The sequence below is a fragment of the Biomphalaria glabrata genome, chromosome 16, assembly GCF_947242115.1.
Source record: "Biomphalaria glabrata chromosome 16, xgBioGlab47.1, whole genome shotgun sequence".
NCBI lineage: Eukaryota > Metazoa > Mollusca > Gastropoda > Planorbidae > Biomphalaria > Biomphalaria glabrata.
The window spans coordinates 1,453,144-1,475,157 of NC_074726.1; the positions used below are offsets into that span (position 1 = coordinate 1,453,144).

Below are 22,014 nucleotides of genomic sequence, written 5' to 3' on the forward strand. Positions count from 1 at the left end.
ATATAATACAGACGTTACTTCAAAAAAGAAGATGATTACGTCCTACGCGTCATGCATTTAGTCATGCATATTAACCAATGACTTAAATTCTGCCAAGTCACTGGTTTTTCTGGCTAGCTCAGGCAAACACCAGGAATTTAAATTTCAGATTTAGATTTACAAGATAAGAAATAATAAAATCTGGTTAACAACAGCTAAGGATGTCATTGATTAGTGCACTTAATCCAGGGGCCATCAATATTGGGCTGGGATCACATTCGGAGTCAGATGAAGAGGTCCTTTTGTCCATTGCATTCGGGATTTTATAGTATTGCGTAATTATTGCAATATCGCTAACACTATCATTTGTGTGTGGGTTTTTATATTGTCCAAAAAAAAAAAAAAAATGGAAACAATAAAAGAAAAAAATCGATACTACACGAAAATGATTAATTTATTTATAGTACCAGCATCTGAAAAAAGAAAACAGTAATATCTTATGAATGGAATCTTTTACATTTCTCACACCTCGCCTATTATATTTATGAGGGCGGGGGACAATGCCTGCTATACAAGGCTTGTCTTCAGTCCGAAGATTAGTGAGGAATTTAGTATTTCGCGTGGCTGCGCAGCCCCAGCTGTGACCTACATATTCTGCCACATCCAGGGCAAGAATAACCATTGTCCGCAGGTGGTCGATTTAGAGTTTCTTTTCGCCGTCTTCGTCTGTCCTCGGCAGCAGATTTTATTTTGGTCTCAAATGTGTATCTCGCGGCCTTCGTGAGTGACCTCCAGCTGTCTCGTTCTGAGGACGCATGCAACCAGGTGCTCTCTTCTATGTCGGCAAAGACAAGTTGGCGCCTAAGCTGTTCTTTGAAGCGTTTTCGTAGGGCGCCTCTGATACGTCGGCCACCTTTTAGCTCACCAAAAAAAAAGACTGCCTTTGGCATACGTTCGTCTCCCATACGGTATACGTGCCCTGCCCAGCGTAACTGTCGGACCATAAGAAGTCCCTCTAAACTGTCCATACCGGCGTTCGCAAGGACATCGCTGTTTGTAGTGCGGTCTCGCCACAGTATGTCCATGATGGAGCGCAAGCATATTTGTTGAAAGTGCTCAATTAGTCTTAGTTGCTTTCTGTATAGTGTCCATGTCTCAGATCCATATACTATAGTATAGTTTAAATTATACTGTAGTTTATTATAAAAAGTTATCCAGAAAATGTCTTCAGTTTTTCAATTTACACGGAAAGTAATAACAGGGATACAGTTTCTTTGCTTTTTTTTTTCGACTATCGAAATTGGATAATTAGTGATGACTTATCTAGGGCCAAGAATATTATGTATAGAAATTTAAGTGCTCAAAAAATAGAATTATATATTGTGGTTAAACAATACTTTGACTATGTTCAGTGTCTGACGAAGAAAAAACAAATCTGCATATCTGATAGTTACATTACAAGTGAGATTTCACAACGTATACAGAAGCACAGTTACTTGACATTATACATAATCTAGTTGTCGCCCCTTAAGAGGCAATTCTATCAAAGGGGGTGCAGCAGTAAAAAGGTTGAGAATCTCTTGAATTAAACAATCCTGTACATTTGAAAGAATCTACTTGATGTATGATAAACACTTGGTAGTCTATTTAACAAATTACAAGATTTAATAGAGCCTACTTACGCAAATCATGATCCGAGACCTTCTGGCGTTCCAAACCTGTTTCTGCTTGAAAAAACCCAATGATATATATATATATATGTATATATAACAAAAACCATCATTATGTGAGGTAGCATCTACTTTATTCTAGGATTCGGATGGAAATCGAACCCATCTTTTTAAAGTTCGGGATCGGTTCGGTCAGTTTTAATTTCGGGTTCGGCTCGATGACGTTTATAGTTCCGGGTTCTGTTCGGTCACAACTAAAGTTCGGGTTGGTTTCAATTGTATGAAAATTAGGTAATAGCAAAAACCTATGTGCATGCAATAATGATCAATTCAACTTATTAGATAAAACAGTGACGCCAAAACCTAACGTCACATTTGAAATTGCGACACTCGTTCATTTATTTCCCTTCCCTTCTCGGTAAATATCCTCGTCAATCCTCTAATCTCACGAGCTAACTGAGATATGCTCGTGGCTCATACTACGAATGCCGTCATATTTGTTTTATGTTTTTGATTTCATAATTATGTTTAACGTAACGTTCTATAGAGACAGCCACAAACAACTCTATATATTATCAAACATAGAAACAGCAGCCACAAACAACTCTCTATATAATCAAACATAGAAACAGCCACAAACACTTCTATATATAATCAAACATAGAGACAGCCACAAACAACTCTATATATAATCAAACATAGAAACAGCCACAAATAACTCTATATATAATTAAACATAGAAACAGCCACAAACAACTCTATATATAATCAAACATAGAAACAGCCACAAACAACTCTATATATAATCAAACATAGAAACAGCCACAAATAACTCTATATATAATCAAACATAGAAACAGCCACAAACAACTCTATATATAATCAAACATAGAGACAGCCACAAACAACTCTATATATTATCAAACATAGAGACAGCCACAAACAACTCTATATATAATCAAACATAGAAACAGCCACAAACAACTCTATATATAATCAAACATAGAGACAGCCACAAACAACTCTATATATAATCAAACATAGAAACAGCCACAAACAACTCTATATATAATCAAACATAGAAACAGCCACAAACAACTCTATATATCATCAAACATGTTGGCCTATTTTCATGCTCCACAAACAGGTCAAGATATGTTCACTTTCCTGGTAGTCTCAACATTCAGAGTCTACTTTTTTTTCTTCCGAATCTCCCATTTCATTAACGCATTTAACTCTTTCTCTCCTAACTGACGATACCAGCGTTGATCCACCAGAATGTGGTAAATAATTACGGAGAGAAAGAGTTAATATTAAATGCACGGTACCCTTTGTATTGATACCAATAGAAGACAACCCAAATGGAGCTGCACAAACAAGATGCCAAGGACACTGCCAGCTCAAGAAGAATGTTCCGAGTATTATAGCATGTCGCTGAAAACTAAAATTTTTTTTGCACTATAATATGCAAAATTTTTTATTCAGTTCGGTTAAGGTAAGGACGGTTCGTTTTAAAGTTTGGGTTCGCTTCGATTCGGTCTTAAGTGAGGTTCGGTTCGGTTCCCATCTCTAATGATTGCTTGATATAATAGTGTATGTGTCTCATCATGAAGTCTATTTAAAGGATTAAAAATAATTATTTCGTAACAATGAATTTTTTTCTTCTTAGCAAGGCTCTGCGTCATACAATTATTAGAGAGTCATCCAATTTAAAATGTTTAATATGCCGTGACGTATTAACTATATCTAGTTCACGTAATAGAGAAATAAGCTGTGTTGGTGTTGTTATTCATACAATCTCCACACATGCACGCAAAAGCTTCAGGTCAAATATAAAGAAAGTTCACATTTAAATTAAGATACTTACCCTTAAAAATGGAAGGTCTATGAGATTCTGAAATGTATACAATTCAAAACATATGTTAATGGCAATGTGCTAAATACGCTAAATGAGTGAATGTAAAATAACAAAAGTACCCCTTGCAGATTTTGCGATCTATGAGGCAGATGATTAGAATCCGTGACTCGTCGGTGCTAGTAATTCTTTTCCCTTAGATACACATCAGCTGCCAAATTTCTAGGACAACCGTTTGAGCCTTTTTCGAGAACCGTGTCCACCCAAACGATGTGTATGTGTGGAATACTGCTGTGTTGTGTTATTTTTCTCATGTAATAATAAGTGTCAAGGCTGTTTAAATTGTATGGACAATAAACATCTTTACATTTCAAGAATTAACTGTAACATTCCAATTAAACTAAAAATAGAAAATGGGGTTAAAAATAAGTTGGGGATATTTTTAATAGATTTTTTATGAAGAAGCTAATTTTAGGAGGCTTTAATCACAAGGGGATACAATACGCGAGATCAATCAATCATTTTTCCAAACTTCAATCTAAGTTTTCTTTTGCGAATTTATTATCGAAATTTAATAATATTGTGTGTTACTAGTGTGTGTGTCTAATCTTTCATGATCTCCATGTGAAGAGTTAAAATGTTCTATTTCGCAATGAGCTATTCTGTTTTGCTTCAGATCAAGCCGAGACTAAATGAATTTCTAAGAGTCTTATATATTCTAACTAAAACATTACTTTTCCAACCTAACATATCCCTCGTCCCATATGCTGGGACAAATTTTTACAAATACTCCTTTCTTCCCTAGTGCTATTAGAGCATGGAATGGGTTGCCTGGGCTAGCCAGGAAAACCAGTGACTTGGCAGAATTTAAGTCATTGGTTAATATGCATGACTGAATGCATGACGCTTAGGACGTAATCATCCTCTTTTTTGAAGTAACGTCTGTATTATATAAGATAAGATAAGAAACTTGAAGCTGTCCTATTCACAAGCTCTAGCTGTGATGTGTTTAACTGTAAGCTGCTACGTAAAAGATACCTACTGCTTTCTCTGATTGATCGTGACCGTAGATCTGTGGAAAAAAAACAGTACACATAAAATTAAAAAGGACAAACATGTTTAAAGTTCCCCCTCCTTTTTCCACGGCTCAAACCCCATCTTGTTTTTAAACGTAAAGAGACTAGCGGTTAATTGGACCCAGCTGCTTTTTTTTGGACGGAATTTTAAAGTACCGAAACATTTTACACGGTCGAATCCGGAACCACATTAGGACACTATCGCTTCGGTTCTGTTAACCGGCTGGTTTGTAAATGGGAAAAACAAAAGCTGGTTACAGTTTGAAAAGGGGAAAGAATAATTCTAACACTAAACTGTAAGGAATATACCGGTATTAAGTGATGGTCAAAATTGACGTTCTATGGTATCGCTCCTGACTGGGAACTTTTTCTATAAGGAAATTCAGATATTGAATTTGTATTAGTTTCAATTTTGAAAGCCCCCGCGAATCTCAAGATACCGCACCCTCTGACACCTTCAGGGATTCTCAAACGCCACAAGTATTACAACTTTTTACACAGGGTTTCAATATGTCAATAACTCAAATTTGAAAAACCATCGGAGTTTCCCTTTAAATTTCTCTCGCTATTTAATAATTAAAACCAATTTTTTCTTTTGTTTTGCGCCGACACTAGGAATAAAAATGTAGAGAAATGTGTTTACGTAAAAATAGAAAACATAAATGGAGTTTAGTGCGAAACTAATGATGCATAAATATGGAATCTAATATGTGGTCAAACCCACGTGTCTTGTGGCAATGTTGTAGAGAGATGAATGCAATTTAATTTAGGGTCTTTCTCTTTGGAAGAAGTTTCGGCTTCTTTAAGTGTTGACCCTAAAAAATAGAGTAGAGATGCAGTAGAGGACCTGGATGACAAAAACAGAAGTTAGACTGGTATCCTGTGCATAGGTGTACCTAGGGCGGGGGAGGGAGGAGGAGAATTTCACAATCCCCCGGGCCTCCACTTGAGGCGAGCCCCCAAAATGAGTTGTTGTTTTTTTTTACATGAAATATCAAATAGTACTCAAAATGCACCCCCCCCCCCAAAAGACTTCAAGCCCCCCCCCGGGCCCTAAAATGCTGGCAAATTCCTAGTGTCGATGGTCTATTTTGTTGATGAGTACATATGTTAATGGTGCATGCGAGTCCATATGACACAACAACAGAATGAATAAAGAATATACTTAATAACGCAGGCTGATAACTTCAACAATTTAATGAACAATGAAAAAGGGCTCAGTCCTCTGTCGTCGCTAGCCTAGCGTCGTCCTCTAAGGCGTCTTGTCCGTTCTTCTTCTAGTTCATCATCCTACTCTGTTCTTACTCGTCACATTACTTAGGAAAAACCCGATTCACATCAACTTCTACGCATCTTGTGTCATTACACTAGCTACGCCACTGATCCTTTGCTGCACAGTGATGGAGGTCCGTTGTTCGAGTCCAGCTCGAAGCTTATCTCTGTTTATGTTTATATTTTCTTCACCTCATTTTCTCAATAACCTTTGCTCCTTACCTCCACTAAGTCGTTTTTTTTACTTTGTTCAAACTTGTAATAAAAAAATAAATTAATTTAAGCTTGACAAATATAGACACAAAATAATTACGAAATCCAATGGCAGATTTTTGTCTTTTCAAGAATTGACGTGAAGACGAGAGACCTGTGAAAGTTGAGTAGAAAAATTGTTAACAATACAAAATATTGACTTTTGACATTTTATAGACAGTACTTACATTGTCATTACGTGGAATAGTATGAAGTTTTTATGCTCATAAAATTGGTTAGTAAGGGTGTGAATGTTGTGACTTAACTAGAGCAGCAAGGATAGACATAATGCTTAAAAATTAATCTTGTGCAGCGCACCTTTATTCTATAACAATGCTATAACAATGCCATAACAATGCCATAACAGTGCCATAACAATCCTATAACAAGGCCATAACAATGCCATAACAATCCTATAACAAGGCCATAACAATGCCATAACAATGCTATAACAATGCCATAACAATGCCATAACAGTGCCATAACAATGCCATAACAATGCTATAACAATGCCATAACAATGCCATAACAATGCTATAACAATCCATAACAATGCCATAACAATGCTATAACAATGCCATAACAATGCTATAACAATCCATAACAATGCCATAACAATGCTATAACAATGCCATAACAATGCTATAACAATCCATAACAATGCCATAACAATGCTATAACAATGCCATAACAATGCTATAACAATGCCATAACAATGCAATAACAATGCTCTTTGGTCCAATGTCTTTGTATGGGCCCAAAGGAGGAGAAAGTAATGGGGATAAGGTGTCCGTGCTGACCTTACGAGCTCAGCTCTAAGCGGGATTCGAACATGAGCCGTTATGTAGCCAAGCAGTTCATGCCAAGCATCCTATACATATCACTCTATTTCTGTTTAAAATTGGCTAAATATAAAACTATAAATTGAGGACAATATTGATAATGGAAATAACCATTGCAGTGTACATGTACGTTGTAATAAGACTATATCACTTGACGATAGGACCATAACAAATTCAGGAATTCTGGAATATGGCTTCTCAAAAAATGATTGATAAAAGGTTAAGTTAAATTGTTTGTTTTATTATTTCTGCTCCTCAAACAGTCTTTGACAATGATCAATAATAATTAATAAGACCTGTATATCTGGATTGGTAACACATAAAGATAATAATAATAATAATAATAATAATAATAATAATAATAATTGTTATATTATCAATTAGGATATAAAAACATTACTGCTGTTTGAATTACAACTACATTTTTTATTAACATGACAAGAAAGTGATACAACAAACAGGAGACTTCAATACATACTGATAACAGTCTTGAGAAAAACATGCGAGCAGGTGAACACACTGAACAGTAGGACAAGGGAGACAAGTACACAAACACACACACACACACACACACAACATACGTTCACATAAATACATATCAATGTAACAACAATAATAATAATAATGCTAAGACTTGTCTTTGAGTCCAAAGATTAACGAGGAATGCAGTATACCCGCGGCTATGCAGCCCCCGCTGCGACCTACATATTTTGCCACATCTAGTTCAGGCATATTTGCCATTTGCCTTATATGTCACGTTTTTCATAGTCTAGACTTAGATTCTAGAACACTCTAAGATAACGCGCTTGAAGAATTTGTTCGGTTCCTTATTTTCTCGCCATTTAAAAACAATCACGTCAAGTCCAATGATGCACTCACTGCTAAAACATGCCAACAGCTGAACCACAGCCTAGGGAGCAGACCATCTTGCTAGCAACAACTTTCAACTTAAACTTAGCTCTCTATTGATTTTAAAACGAGAATTTGTCGTAAATCTTTGTCGACACTGTTCATCAATATATCAGGTTCAAAAGTGCTGATGTCAAAAGTTTTTTTTTTTTAAAGACTTAAAGATAAGAATACTAGTTTAAAAACAAACAACAACAACAACGAAGAACAGGTAAAACAATGTTGATAGAAAAACAAGATTTAAATTCGAGAAATAAACCATCGAAATATTCTTTCAGAAATGTAGATGATACACAATACATCATCAAATGTTTCATCCAATAAGTTTTTTATTGTAACAAACTCTGTCTGTCTGGTACAAAATTTTGAACCTGTTATTTCTCCCACTTCCCATTCACGGATGAAGTCGAAACTTTGGACATATATTTATTGTTCTTAACGATTCATGAATCAATAAAAAAAAAAAAAAATCTACGATTAATTAAGTAAATAGTGGTAATCAATTAATTTTGTTAAATTTAGAGAAAGGGAGAGAGAAAAAAGTACAATATTGATATATGTAAATATGTAAATGTCCTCTTAGATAAGCTTTTTGTTTTTAAAAAGTAGTTTTTATATTTCGCTTGTTTTGGGATACTACTACCAGTGGATGGCCTCTGAGGATGGACCGACCCACTTCTAGCCTACAGGTCAGCAGCAGATAATTTCATAATTCTGAACGCTGGCCAACAGTCGCGCCCACAGAGTACATGTAACCTAGAACTCTTTAACGCAATGCCCCAACCAACCAAGCTCTGCACCAGCCAAGCTCTGCACCAACCAAGCTCTGCACCAGCCAAGCTCTGCACACCAACCAAGCTCTGCACACCAGCCAAGCTCTGCACCAGCCAAGCTCTGTACACCAGCCAAGCTCTGCACCAACCAAGCTCTGTACACCAGCCAAGCTCTGCACCAACCAAGCTCTGCACACCAGCCAAGCTCTGCACACCAGCCAAGCTCTGCACACCAGCCAAGCTCTGCACCAGCCAAGCTCTGCACCAGCCAAGCTCTGCACACCAGCCAAGCTCTGCACACCAACCAAGCTCTGCACACCAGCCAAGCTCTGCACCAACCAAGCTCTGCACCAGCCAAGCTCTGCACCAGCCAAGCGTTCAGAAGGAATCACATATAATTAATTCGTTCATTCTGTTTAATAAGCTGTCAAAATAGCAACTTTAATACGTAACCGCCAATGCGAGTCTAGCTCTCTTTTTTTTTAAAGTGGAAAGTTTCAATTTCTTTCGAGTGATCTACCATTATTCTGTTGATGTCTTTTCTTGACAAAAAAGTTCGCTTTAAAATGTTTCGCTGACTTCAAGGATGATCGACCATCAAGTTTAATAAAAAAAAATATATGTGTTACTTCTTACCGTTGATTATTATCTAATAGTCTTGAGCTCTTCTTATTATGAGATTAGTACATTATAGGCGCCAGGACTACTAATAATTAAGTTCAAAATGCAGGATACTGCTTATTAACGGGAAGCTGAGGTAGTTTGCAGCGTTGTTCCCAGGCTACCCAAGCTAGTGAATGGGGCTGCGAACCTTTTTTGTATGTTTATGGGTCACTAGTAGGTTTGAAAAATTCTGATGTAGAGGGAAGGCACTACGCCTAACAGCAGAGTTTCTCGCCAAGGCTTGAAGGGGGACTGATATTCCAGCCTTGCCACCAATTGGAGTTCATCTCAGATCCAGAGGGATGTTTTAGGGCTAAGCGTGTGTGCGGCATGACTCTAGACCTGTCCACTGAGACTTCGTGTGGTTGAAACAAGAAGGTGTACTTACCAAGAGGGTAGCCTGGGTCAGACAGAATGTTGCAGATAGTACTATGTGTGGGTGACAGGATCACTTCTTCCGCATCATTAAGAACTAGTTCCCCTGATAGAATGGGAACAAAGGTACGTCGCGCCGTATCAACCCCATCTCCAGTAGACTGAAGAAAATGACACAAACAATTGTATAACCTTGTCAAAGCAGAGGCGTTGAGATCACCTTAAAAACTCTTTAATAGGGTATTAGTATGGAGCAGTGGCGTCACTAGGGTCGGTGTCACCCATCCCCCCCGCCCCCCCCCCCCCCCCAGGGAAAAAAATTATCCCCTTAAAAAAAACAAAAAACTATAGTTTATTTTCTTTCTTTATATGAAAAATAAAACTATATGCTATAATTGATGATCACCGCAAAGTACCCGTCTTCTATTTTATTTTAAAAAGTCTTTTTTTTTTTACGTTTTATCAAGTTATTACATAAAAGTAAACAAAAGGAAATCACTAAATTCAGTAATTTTTTTTTCTTTCTCTAACTTGAGTTTTAGTATAAAAGCTGTCATGGACTTCGTTGCTTACCTTATCCACAATACGTATTGCCGCCTGCATTTTCTGACCTGAAAGTATTAAATATTATTTAAAAAATGTCTTAATGTGTCTAGATGCACTGGCTAGAGCAGCGGTTCTCAACCTTTTAAGCTCGGCGACCCCTTTTTACAATCTCTCACTATGTCGCGACACCCCCCCCCAACCACCACACGCACATACAACAATAGAAGAATGGACAAAAACAATCCATATTTTCGATGGTCTCAGGCGACCCCTAGCAAATCGTCAATCGACCCCCCCCCCCCCAAGGGGGTTGCGACACATAGGCTGAGAACCCCTGGGCTAGAGTATATCAAAAGACTGAAGCAAGGAAGTTTGTCTTCGATTTGTTATATCTAGTGGTTGAGCTACGGTCTGCTATAGCCTGGATGATCGACATTTTATACCTAGCACTACGTGCTAAAGTCTAGATGATCTAAAGTGTAGATCTACTAATCTACAAACTAAAATCTGGAAGATCTTAAGATTAGATTGACTTCTAGATCTAATTGCCTAAGTCTGAATGATCTAAACTCTAGATCTAGTATTATGCGCTAAAGTCTGGATGATTAAGTTTCTAAATCTGAATTTACTTGATATATTGACCTAATTATCTATAATTTATCTTGTAGAATGGAAATGTAAGCCATTGGCATCACATAGAATCGAATCGTTATCACACTAACAACATAAGTAGAATGGGTTGCCTGAGTCAGCCAGGAAAACCAGTGACTTGGCAGAATTTAAGTCATTGACTAACATGCTTGATCAGATTTTGTTTTTTGAAGTAACGTCCGCAATTTGTAAGATAAGAAAGTTTAGATAGAGAATTGATAATCCAGTTTCAAGATCTTGATCTAGAAACAAAAAGTAAAAGAAATACCGTAGCGAGAATGGAAATCTAGGAACGAGTCTTTGCCTGGAGCAAAGTACTTCCTAGTTAACCTGTTTCACTTCCACAGTGGGCCTGACTGTGTTTCAGAAGCTGTCAACACAGCCAAACGGAACTTGACATAATATTAGTATTTGGCGATAGTGCGAAATATAGAAGGGATTTATCTACAGTGCTGAACGGTGCTTCTCTTATGTCCGGCGTTTCTTTTTAATTGGGTGTCTTGTGTTAGTATATTGGAGTCTCAGCCTGTGCCGAGGCACCTTGAACCTTTATACCTCAGCTTGGTATTTGAGTCCACACATTTACGAGGATTGACTCTGACCAGACCTAGATGAGACCAACATATTTTGCCTGTTGACAACGCTGACAATGCCATTTTCTGCAGGCTTGGGAAATACATTCTCTAAGTAATTGTAATGTCTTAGACTCCGAAAATTAAGTATGAGTGCAGGGCCATAGGAACCTAGTTGCACATGCATATTTTTCCATATCTTATGCAAACAAAGTGATTGTCAGCCAGGAGTTTAAGTTAAAATTTTGTTTTCTTCGCGTGTCTTCTACAATCATCTTTTTTTTTTTTTTTTAAGTAACATGTGTATTATATAAGAAGACTTTTTATGAGCTTCAAATGTGTGTCCTTTGGCCTGCGTGATAGTTAACCAACAGTTTTTTTTTATGAGGCCATCTGTTGACAACTATTTTTCCTTCAGGGCGAAATGGTACCTACGTTGACCTTTATAACGCTTACGGTTTTTTTTTTTTGGGGGGGGATCTCTGTTACGCCGTCACCCAACTGAATCTACTCAGCCCCAACAATAACTTGAATGGACATCCCTCAACTTGGTGGACTTATTTACATATCTGGGTAGCATTGTATCCAATGGCCCTTCACTTTCAAGAGATGTTGATAACCGTCTTGCTAAGGCTAATAACGCATCTAGACGCCTCCAGTCGAGATTGCCGCTCCTCCTACCTACGAGAATCAAATGTCAACCAAGCAGTGATCCTCACTACACGTTTCTATGGCTCTTGACCGTGTCGCTCTATACAGACTATAGAAGGCATGAAAGGCACCTCGAACGCTTCAATCAAAGGTGCTTCAGCTCCATAATGGCCATACGCTGGCTAGACTACATTACATGCTATGCTGGAGGCCGATGTGGGCAGTATAGAAGCACTACTTACCATTCGACACTTATTTTTAAATAGTTAGATAGAAAAAATATTGTGAAAATAGTGACAATAACTGAAATAAGGGGGCTAATTCGAGAAACTGGCGCCTCATTCAGTAAGCTTCGGTTTGAGGGGCTTGTTAGCCCTGGCTGGTTACCCACTTAGGAGAATGAAAAACATGAATCCAAACCTCAGATGCCTTGCGGCTATACATCGCTCCGACCTTAAATAATGCCCTCGCTTTCGTCTCGTTAATTGCAAAACATAACCTGCGTTACATGTTGGCGGCAATATCTTTCCGAATGGAGCTCTACAGTTACCACCGGATTCACTCTATGCTAGCAGTTACCACCGAACCCTCTCTATGCTAGATGAACCATAGTCTTACTACGACTGTAGGAGGAAAATGTTTGTTTGTAAAATGTTTTACATGTTTCGGATGTTCCTTCAGTGTTGAAAATAATTACTTCCCAGTCCAAACCTCCCGCAGGACGACGGGGGGATGGGAGCGGGCAGGGTTTGAACCCTGGACCATCGATAAATCTGAACGACAGTCCAGCGTGCAAACCGCACGACCAGGCAGCGAACAAACAATGTAACAACTACATTCAAACATTATATAAAACATCAAGAGAGTATCTAAGTTAAGGAGAATCATAATTTATTACAGACGTGATAGTACATTCACTGTGCACTTCTTGTCAGGCGAAATAACAAATTCTCATGATTCTTGGACGGCGATGTATACTTTTACTAAACAATTTTGGACAACAATCCATATACTTGGGAGGGAGAAAACCGGAATGGGAGCTAGAGCCAGCGAATTAATTTTTTAAAAGTGTTTCACAGAGCAGCTGTCATTTGATGACAACAAGGGGTTAAGAACAGCAGTGACATTTCTCATGTAAATGGTGAAGGGGCAACATAGTCAAATTTGAAATAAATTATCATTTCATAGTGATCTATTTAAAGCACTAACATTAGCAGCATAGAAAGTAAGTTATCTGATAATAAAATCATCAATTTATTGGCTTCAGTTATCAATCATTCCGTCAATAACATTGTCAGAAGCCATTGATGCATGGCACGTGTGGTTTAACAAAAAATCGCTATGCAGTCTAGGGCAGTAAATAAATAAATCACATTTTTGAGAACATTGAAAACGAACTTAGTTCGTTGCAACATAAAAAGAACAAGTCCAACAAGTTTGCTAAACAATTTCAGCACAATTTCAGCACAATGTCTCACCTAGCTACATATAGTTTGAAGTACTTTGAAGTATTACGTACATGCTTTTAGCGTGAAGTTAAAATAATGTTCTTGGTCTTAACATTAATGAAGTAATAAGCTCCTTCAAACGCCCCTAATTGTTCCTTCTTTTACATTGTGATATTTACATTTCCAATGTGATATTTGAAACTATACCTGTATTGGTACATTCTACATTCTCTTATTATTTCAGGATTGTCCATTTTTCGTCCTAGCATTTATTTCTAATCATTTCAGAATAGACATATCCTTCTGAGTGTTTCATTTTAACCACTTACTGGCAATACTTGGTATACACAATTAACATCCATATCATGGAGCTCTACCTAAATATTCATTTTTTTTAATTTGGTGGCCGGAGATAAACACACAGCTAATCTTCTCTCTTACACAAATTGAACATTTGTTTCGTTAATCGTAAATCACAGAAATCTGTTCAATGATTACGTTATACATTTTAAAACCGAGTTTGCACAAGTGATACATGGGGAAGTTTGGTAGCGACAAAATGGAACCTAAAGGAAAAAAAAAAAACGTAACAAAATGACAAGAAGATGGCTGGCAGAGGTTATGAAATAAATAAACAAAATATACAATATCGAGGACTCACATAAAAACAGATCACTATGTGCTACAGGTGAATGAGGCTAGATATTTGATTCCACGGTGCTGAAATGTGAACACTTTATATTCTATAAAGTATTAAAAAAATACTTCGTCTAATGATACGTCAGTATTCAATACACAGGATACCCAAGATGCATTGCTTTGACTCATTTTGTCGAAATCTTCAAATGTACCGTACACCAGATAGAAGCATAGTGATTGTATAACGAATTTAACAGCATTGTTTCCCCGTGGCAACGGCGGTGGGGGTCTCCGTGGCAGCGGCGCCTCTGTGGCTCTAGTCCAGAGCATCAAGATCGTCTTCCGGGTTTGACAGGTGCCTGTGCTGTCGTAGCTCGATCACCATCAGCTTCATTTCAAGTATGCGCCTCTGTCGCTTTATCAGGAACCGTATGTGGTCAAAGATCAGAGCGATGCACCAGGTCATTAGGATCAGGCAGATCATGATCTCGGCCCCATACATGAGGAGATTGAAGTCGATGGTTTCAGCTTCCTGTGACTCAGCCTGGATATCTGAGAACGAGATAAACTGTATCGTTGTACTACAAATATTTGAGCGTTGCCAGTACAATTGTTTTTAATGTTGCTATTGTATGTCATTGCGTCATAGGGTACTCTGTATACCTATACCATTCTACTTCTATATATTACATACATGTTATACTAAAAATTGGTTTCCTAAAGGTTACATATCTAGAAACTTATTATCTGAATATTTCCTCATGGAATTTTTTTCTTTTAAAACAATTGTCAATATTGCGTAGCTTATTTTAAGTAACCGTCATTTTTTTCCCGATAGGCTATACAATTTTCACACACAACAATATTTGTAAAATAAAAATTGTAATAATTATTTTTAAAAATATATTAACCAGATTGTTCGTAAAATTAAACAAAATATATATCTAGAGACCTAAACAAGAAAAACATAAAAAATACTTTTTTTTTAAAAAACAAAGCTTATAATTAAGTGCAATCGTATCAATTAGTTTGGATAAATCATGGAATTAAATGTATAATATATCTAGACCGACAATAATAAACCTGTGCCATTAGAAATATTTTTGCTATTTTTTTTTGTCTAGCGAAATTTCATGCTTTTAGCGTTCTCTAAGCACTATGATCCTATCACGTTTCGCGACTATCACTATCGTGATCGCGTTTCAAGTGCATAAAAAAAAAAAGGTTGAACAACTGGAATTCGACCTCAGGGCTCAAGTCTTCTAAAGGGCATGAACTCAACTTTTACCACCACATCTTTCTTAATGTTTATTTCCCTTGTTCGATACCAAACAAAATAATTTATTACCAATAGTTAATTAACACATTGTTCTTTTTTTTTTTTTTAATTCTTGTCTAGTCGCGTACAAGAAATAATTGTGCAAAATTTCAACTTCATCAGAGATTGGGTGTGGGAGAAATAATATGAACACATTTTTTACCAGACAGACAGACAGACAGGTTGAGCTGATATAAGCTTTGTAACAAAAAAGAAGGCATTATTATGATTTCCATTTTGACACTTCCGGTGGATTTTTTTTCCTGGAATGTTCTTGCTTCCCCCAATTTCCACCTTCATGTTATCACCTAACGTCTATATCTGATTTCTCCAAACAGCCTTTGTCAGAAAATTGTAAGAAAAAAAAATGCTAACTATTTATATGCTTCTGAATAAAAAAAAAATCTCATCAATGGATCATGGTCGATTTGTTGGTTCCACGACAAAATAGCGCGGACTAAATAGCGCCGACAAAATAGGCCAACAACAAAATAGCGCCAACAAAATAGCGCGAAAAAACATTTTTAGTCATTTTGCAAGAAATACTTTATATATATTTTAAAATATGAATAGAGCCAATATTTTTTTTTTTTATGTTATCATTATTTTTAAAATCATTTTCAGGAAACACTTTCGATATCTTGACATATAAATATGCAAACATTATACAAGAATTATAATAAGCTAAAATGAATAATTTCAAAATATATCATCATTTCAAATTCCCAAAATACACCTCTAAAGCACGCAAAGATATTCCATACCTGTCAGATGTATATAGCGATTAAGAAAAAAAAACAACTGCTGATTTTTTGTAATGGAAATGAATGTAACACAACGAGAGAAAGGCGAGGGTTTATATTCTTTTCTCGTGAAGAGTGTGCTTGGAATAGAAAAGGGAAGTTGATAGTGGCCTACAACCCAATCTGACACTCCTGAACTTTGGTATCTATAAGAGAATGTGTTAGACAAAGACGGACAGGAAATATCGAAATGCTGCTGTTAAAATCATTTGGGCAGCTGTTTGAGAAAAACATTCACAAGAAAGCTATAAAGTTTCTAGAAATAAAAATCATCCTTTAGGACAGGATTTTGTGATTTTACCATCACAAAAGAGATACAAGACACCGATAGCAAAGACAGATACAAAAGCTCTTTTGTCCCCCTGGCAATAAAATCATTAAATATAATTAATCTATTTGATATAAACCTTTCACATGCAAATTGTGATTGAGTCAGGTGTGAATGTATATTTTGGTTTTCTATAGTTTGTATGTTTTGTATAGTGTAATGCACAAATTGTAAGACGAACTTCCAAATTGATAATAAAGATTATTATTATTATTATTATTATTATTATCTTATACCAAACCCTTGAACGGGGTCACCACTTTTTAAAAACATTTTTTTTGCAAGTTTTGCATTTTAAACAAAAAAAAAAAGAGGAAAATAAACTTTTAGAACACTCTCTTTGTCTACAAATATGGCATACCCGGTACTTCTAGATCTAATAATACATTGGCCTCCTTCAGTCGTAGAACGACTATGGTTCATCTCGCACACTTAAGTGAGATGAAAGCCTGGGCATTGTTTATGGTCGAACGTTGTCGCCCACCCAGCAGTTTCCCCCTCTCCCCGCAGCTGATGTGACCAAAGGAACGGAATATCTGATACAGTTTGGGATCAGTAGCGACGCAGGCTCTGTCAGGCTGTAGCATGGTGTGCCACAATCTGCCTAAGGGTCACCGGCTCCTGATTTTTCATCAGGGTTGTCTCCCGAAGCCTTTCCCACGTTTGGGTATAGCCGCAAGGCAGCGGAGGTTTGGATTCAGATGGGTAGCCAACCAAGGATAACGAGCCACTCCTGTCCGAAGCTGACTGGTTTAGGCGCCAGTTGCTCGCCTTTGCCCCTTCTCCTGTCTGTAGTAACGGTTCCGCCAGGCTCAGTATCTGAACCGCTCGTGAAGGCCAGGGGTTGGACTGGTTGTCAGAGGCTGTTTGAGACGCATGCCATTGGAAGCATTTAATAGGTAAAGATGGGCTTAAGACCATTGCCACTTCCGGCGATATTTTTATACACAGCATATATAAGTATGCTCTATTTTATCAGGAAATTTCGCACTATTTTATCGGCGCTATTAGGGGTGCTATTTTGTCCGCGCTATTTTGTCGGGTCACCCGATTTTTTAGTTAATAACATATTTTATATTACTAGAGATTAACTTTAAAATACGTCTTTGCAGAAATGGACATTAATTTCATTAGTTCTGTGAGACAAATTCATGTGATAACACTTTGTTTCTTGTCTCATTTTTTCTAGAAAAGAATAGTAAATAGAATTTTATCGGAAAAATAATAAGTATTTTTAAAAAATATGTTTGTAAATACAAAGAGAATATTGTGTTGCTTTTTTTTTTTTTTTTTTTTTTTTACAAAGCTGTACGAATAAGACACATTTTTGGTCAATCTACCTCTTCTATTCCTTAAGCAATGTATGTAAAAAGCGTAGGCTTCAGCATGAAGCAGTTACTGAATTGCAACAACCAATTTATATTACCCTTTCATAAACAATGTTATTTACAAAAATATATGTTAACCATGCACGAGATCCTGTTTGTATACTTATGAATTGATCCGGTGTCAACATTTGATTTTCGAGTTTTTGAGAAAGAGCTGGTTACATTTGATATATGTTATATTTTTACTCTGTCACCGTGACACTCATTATGGGAAAATACATAACTTTAAAAAATAATGGGAGGACGAAAAGGAAATAAATCATAAACTACGGTGAGCTTCCAATGTACTGAGTACATGGCTCGTAGTAAAGGAAAGCTTGGTAACAATAGTCCAATCTGTCACGCCTTAACTTGCGTGAGTTGTACGCTGCCATGATGGCTTTCTCGGGTTCGGTTGCATACCATTGTGCGAATAAGAAGAAATCTCTCGTGAATATCCGACTCCGACCTCGCTACAACAGGAGTGGCTAGGCAATGACTCGGGAAGCAGTTACCCCGCAAAAAAAGATTTCATTATATGATAGTTGTTGGGGACTTTTACACAGACCTGTTGTTGATTAGCCAACCCCTTATTCCTGGTCTCGAGAAGAGATCCATCACTTTGATGAAGTGTCTTTATATCATAATCATTTGTCTGATTGCCGACACGCTATCAATAAAAATCAATGATTATTTAATCATAATTTAAGTTAGTTTTTTAGAAGCCAATAAAACAAAATTGGATTAACCGACAAACTAGCGTACGTCAAATTAGACTGACAAAAAGGCATCTGCTAAATAACGACGTCAAGAAAAAAAAAAATTCCGACAAGATAGCGAACTGTATAATTTTGTAACTCTGTCCTGCTCCGTCGCTTATAGTTTTCACAGCACGCCGCCATGATGCTCTATCATGTGCTTCCACTCCCCTTGTCGCTTTACTTTCTTTACTAAATATATGCTGTATACAACGAAAGCGGATAATATATGAATTATGCGTATTCTAAAAACAACAAACGCATCACATAAAGCCTATTGCATTATATAATTATGGATATAGATGTAATTTTTGCAAAATAATAGAAAAAAAGTAATACATTTTAATTTGGCTACAGAACTTGGTCTAGATCTAGATCCAAAAATCGGCTTTGATAGGACTATCGCCTTCTTGAAATGACTATCGAGTTCGGGAATTTCCGAATGTAAGGTTTATTGATTCCAGAGTGTTATAAATTATTGTTCAGGAGTTTTGCGCATCGTCTTCTAAGCCTAGATCTAAAAGGGCCTATCATTGGAATATTATAATAAAGTCTAGTGGACTTATACATTCGCTTAACGAAGATTCTTTCTCTGGGGGCAAGGGGAATGGGTCGAGGTAAAAAAAAATGCTCCATCGTTTCTCAACCTAAAATTCATTAGTTATTAATTTAAGAGAGAAACAATCGCTCTATGAGTTGTATGGTGGAGATGTTGTCTTTTTAAGAAAGTATTTTTAATGTTTTTCTTGTATGTTTAAAAGGCTTTCATGCACATTTTGTCTTATAAAGTAAGCACATAGATACGAACCTTTGTTTATTCTAAGTTCCGCTACTTGTAGTGTAATTATTAAACTGCACCTACCTAATTAAATTTTATAGAGAAATGAAATACCTATATATATATATACATATATATTATAGTATATATCGGTACGTGGTTTTTATATTACACAAATTCCACACCTTCTTTAAAAAAAAAACTGGGCTGTTTGCTATTGATAGGTATATAATGTTTTTTTTTTTTTTGCAGCAACAGAACCCATTACAGTCCTTTTACACATTTAACATATAGTCTCATTTGAGCCAATAAACACCAACTCCCCATTACATCATTTTTTCCTCAATTAGGTGCGGACTTTACCTCAAAATCGACCCTTACATTACCATACCACCGGCCCTCAGATCGCGTGTTATATGATTATGAGAGTCATCCATTCGTATCGACTCTCATAATATGTATGATTGTACAACGAATCAAGAACAGATATCATGCATGCTTGAGATTACGTAACCTGTATATTGGAAGGCTGGTATGAAATCTCAACGCGTCTTGGCCCATACTTAATTAGTAAATTCCATAGGACTTAATGAAACAGTTATGTTGTCAGTTAATAGTTCACCTTTCGGACCTTGTGATCTATAGGGCAGATGATGTAAAGGTCTCTGTGGCCTACGGTTATCGATGGCCGAGGGTGTCATATGGCCAGCACAACGACGAACCATCTTTAATTTCCCCTAATAATGACAGGTTCTCATTAGTGCTAAGTGGACTCAGAGGCGCCCTAATGGTCCTGAAATTCATAATCCCAATCTTCACCGAGATTCGAACCCGAGATCACCGTTTCAGAAATCAAGCTCTTACTACTCAGCCACCGCGCCTCCCATTAGTTGATAGCTTAGTAGATTCTATTTATAGTGGACTGAAGCTCATCACAAGCACAGTACACAAATACAACCTATTAAAAATTATTACAAAATGTATTAAGACTAGAGCTAATGTGTAAATTCTGTAAAGAGATCTATTATAAATGGTCGTGACGTTCTATGGACCTCTTTCGTAAAGGAATATTTTGTTCTTTTTTTCCACGGGACATATGGCCATACTTCCATTCCATCGACACATTCGACCGTATCCCCATCAGACTATTGATGTGCTGCTACATTTGCCAAAACGCCCATATAGCCAGTCCGACCCTAAGGTCAACACAACACCAGAACTGTTCAGTCATAAAATAACATCAATCGCCGTCATCATCATATTTCGTGTCAGTGAGGGCTTCGGATTCTTAAATTATCTTTCAAGATCCCTGGACAAAAAGTCATTTGCGGGCACTGTCCTGCGTTGACATTAAAAGTCTTGAGCATGTCGCTTCCCAGACCTCTCTAAAGGGAATTTGGCAAATTTGGGTCAGTCGACAAGAATATGAATTAAACCCTATACCTAGAATCGAGTGCATAACAATAATAGAACAAAAAAAATAATATTAAACAAAAATAAAAGATTAGTTTAATTAGTCCCTACTCCTAAATCAAACATATCCCCAAAAATAACATATATTCAATAGAAAACATATCACAGAAGCTACATGTCCTAAGAACATAACAGAAAGTTAGGATTTCCTAATGCATTCCAAAATAAAATTTCTTTTTTTTTTTCTGTAATCACTTCTTATTGCTAAGGCTCTGGACTTTTTAATACAGAAAAAGAAAAATGCGGTTAGTCAATTAGTTCGTAGTGTAGAACAGCAGCCAGGTCACGCATTGCTGCGTTCTCAAACTGTTGGATGCGCCCTATAAAGGCGCGACGTCAATGACAAGAGATCATAACGTCCTACCGACGGGGGGTTGGGGGGGGGTGATGTTCTGGTAAAGGGAGGGATTCAGGTGGACATTTTATTTTTCAAGAGTAAAAAAAAACAAAACAAACATTGTCGCTATAAATCCATGTTTGATTATTAAATACGTTTAATAGCGTACTTACCGAGGTTTCAAAAATTAAAAATATTTTAATTTTATTTTTTTACTAGCTAGTACCGTAAACCACGTGTGATGTGTGTCGGGTTGTTCTAACATAGGGCACCAAATACATTTTTATTTATTTAATTAGAACCGCTTCTTAGTGCCTTTCACCACACTCACACACACACACACACACACATGCAAACACACACACGCTCTTTTGGTCGTAATAAAGCATGACTTTCCCCACTTGCTCCCAGCCCCCTTCCTTTCCCCCCCCTCCCCCGCCCACCCAAAAAAAAAAGGTGAGTCCTATATACAATCTCTGCTATTCGTAGGCTCTATATGTTTGTTGGAATCTTTTTTTTTTTGTTTTTTTTTGCTCTTGACCCGTGAATTCTAGATTGCCTTTGTACTCACGCAGCGATTAAGTAGTTGTTAATACATGTTGTTTATTTTGGTTGAAACCTTTTTACAAAGCTTATATCAACTCACTCTGTCTTTTTGTCTGTCTGTCTCCCGCACCCA

The 22,014-nt window shown here is 36.9% G+C and overlaps 2 protein-coding genes across 4 annotated transcripts in view; both read right to left on the reverse strand.

Moving 5' to 3' along the window:
• The window catches only part of LOC106057828 (uncharacterized), a 67,335-nt gene extending 56,058 nt beyond the window's left edge, over positions 1 to 11,277 (reverse strand). For 2 of the 3 annotated variants that reach the window (XM_056014415.1, XM_056014412.1), the window contains exons 1-7: positions 11,132 to 11,277; positions 10,240 to 10,277; positions 9,680 to 9,827; positions 6,166 to 6,219; positions 4,547 to 4,576; positions 3,517 to 3,543; positions 1,662 to 1,706 (exon numbers count right to left, since the gene is read on the reverse strand). In XM_056014415.1, coding sequence (XP_055870390.1) covers positions 1,662 to 1,706; positions 3,517 to 3,543; positions 4,547 to 4,576; positions 6,166 to 6,219; positions 9,680 to 9,827; positions 10,240 to 10,269 — 334 coding nt within the window. In that variant the 5' untranslated portion in view covers positions 10,270 to 10,277; positions 11,132 to 11,277. The remainder of the gene's footprint in view (positions 1 to 1,661; positions 1,707 to 3,516; positions 3,544 to 4,546; positions 4,577 to 6,165; positions 6,220 to 9,679; positions 9,828 to 10,239; positions 10,278 to 11,131) is intronic. The other variant, XM_056014414.1, reaches the window with a different exon arrangement.
• Positions 11,278 to 12,970: 1,693 nt separating this feature from the next.
• The window catches only part of LOC106073775 (uncharacterized), a 40,569-nt gene continuing 31,525 nt past the window's right edge, over positions 12,971 to 22,014 (reverse strand). Inside the window, exon 15 of the mRNA XM_056014847.1 lies at positions 12,971 to 14,725. Within this exon, the coding sequence (XP_055870822.1) occupies positions 14,490 to 14,725 (236 nt within the window). The 3' untranslated portion in view covers positions 12,971 to 14,489. The remainder of the gene's footprint in view (positions 14,726 to 22,014) is intronic.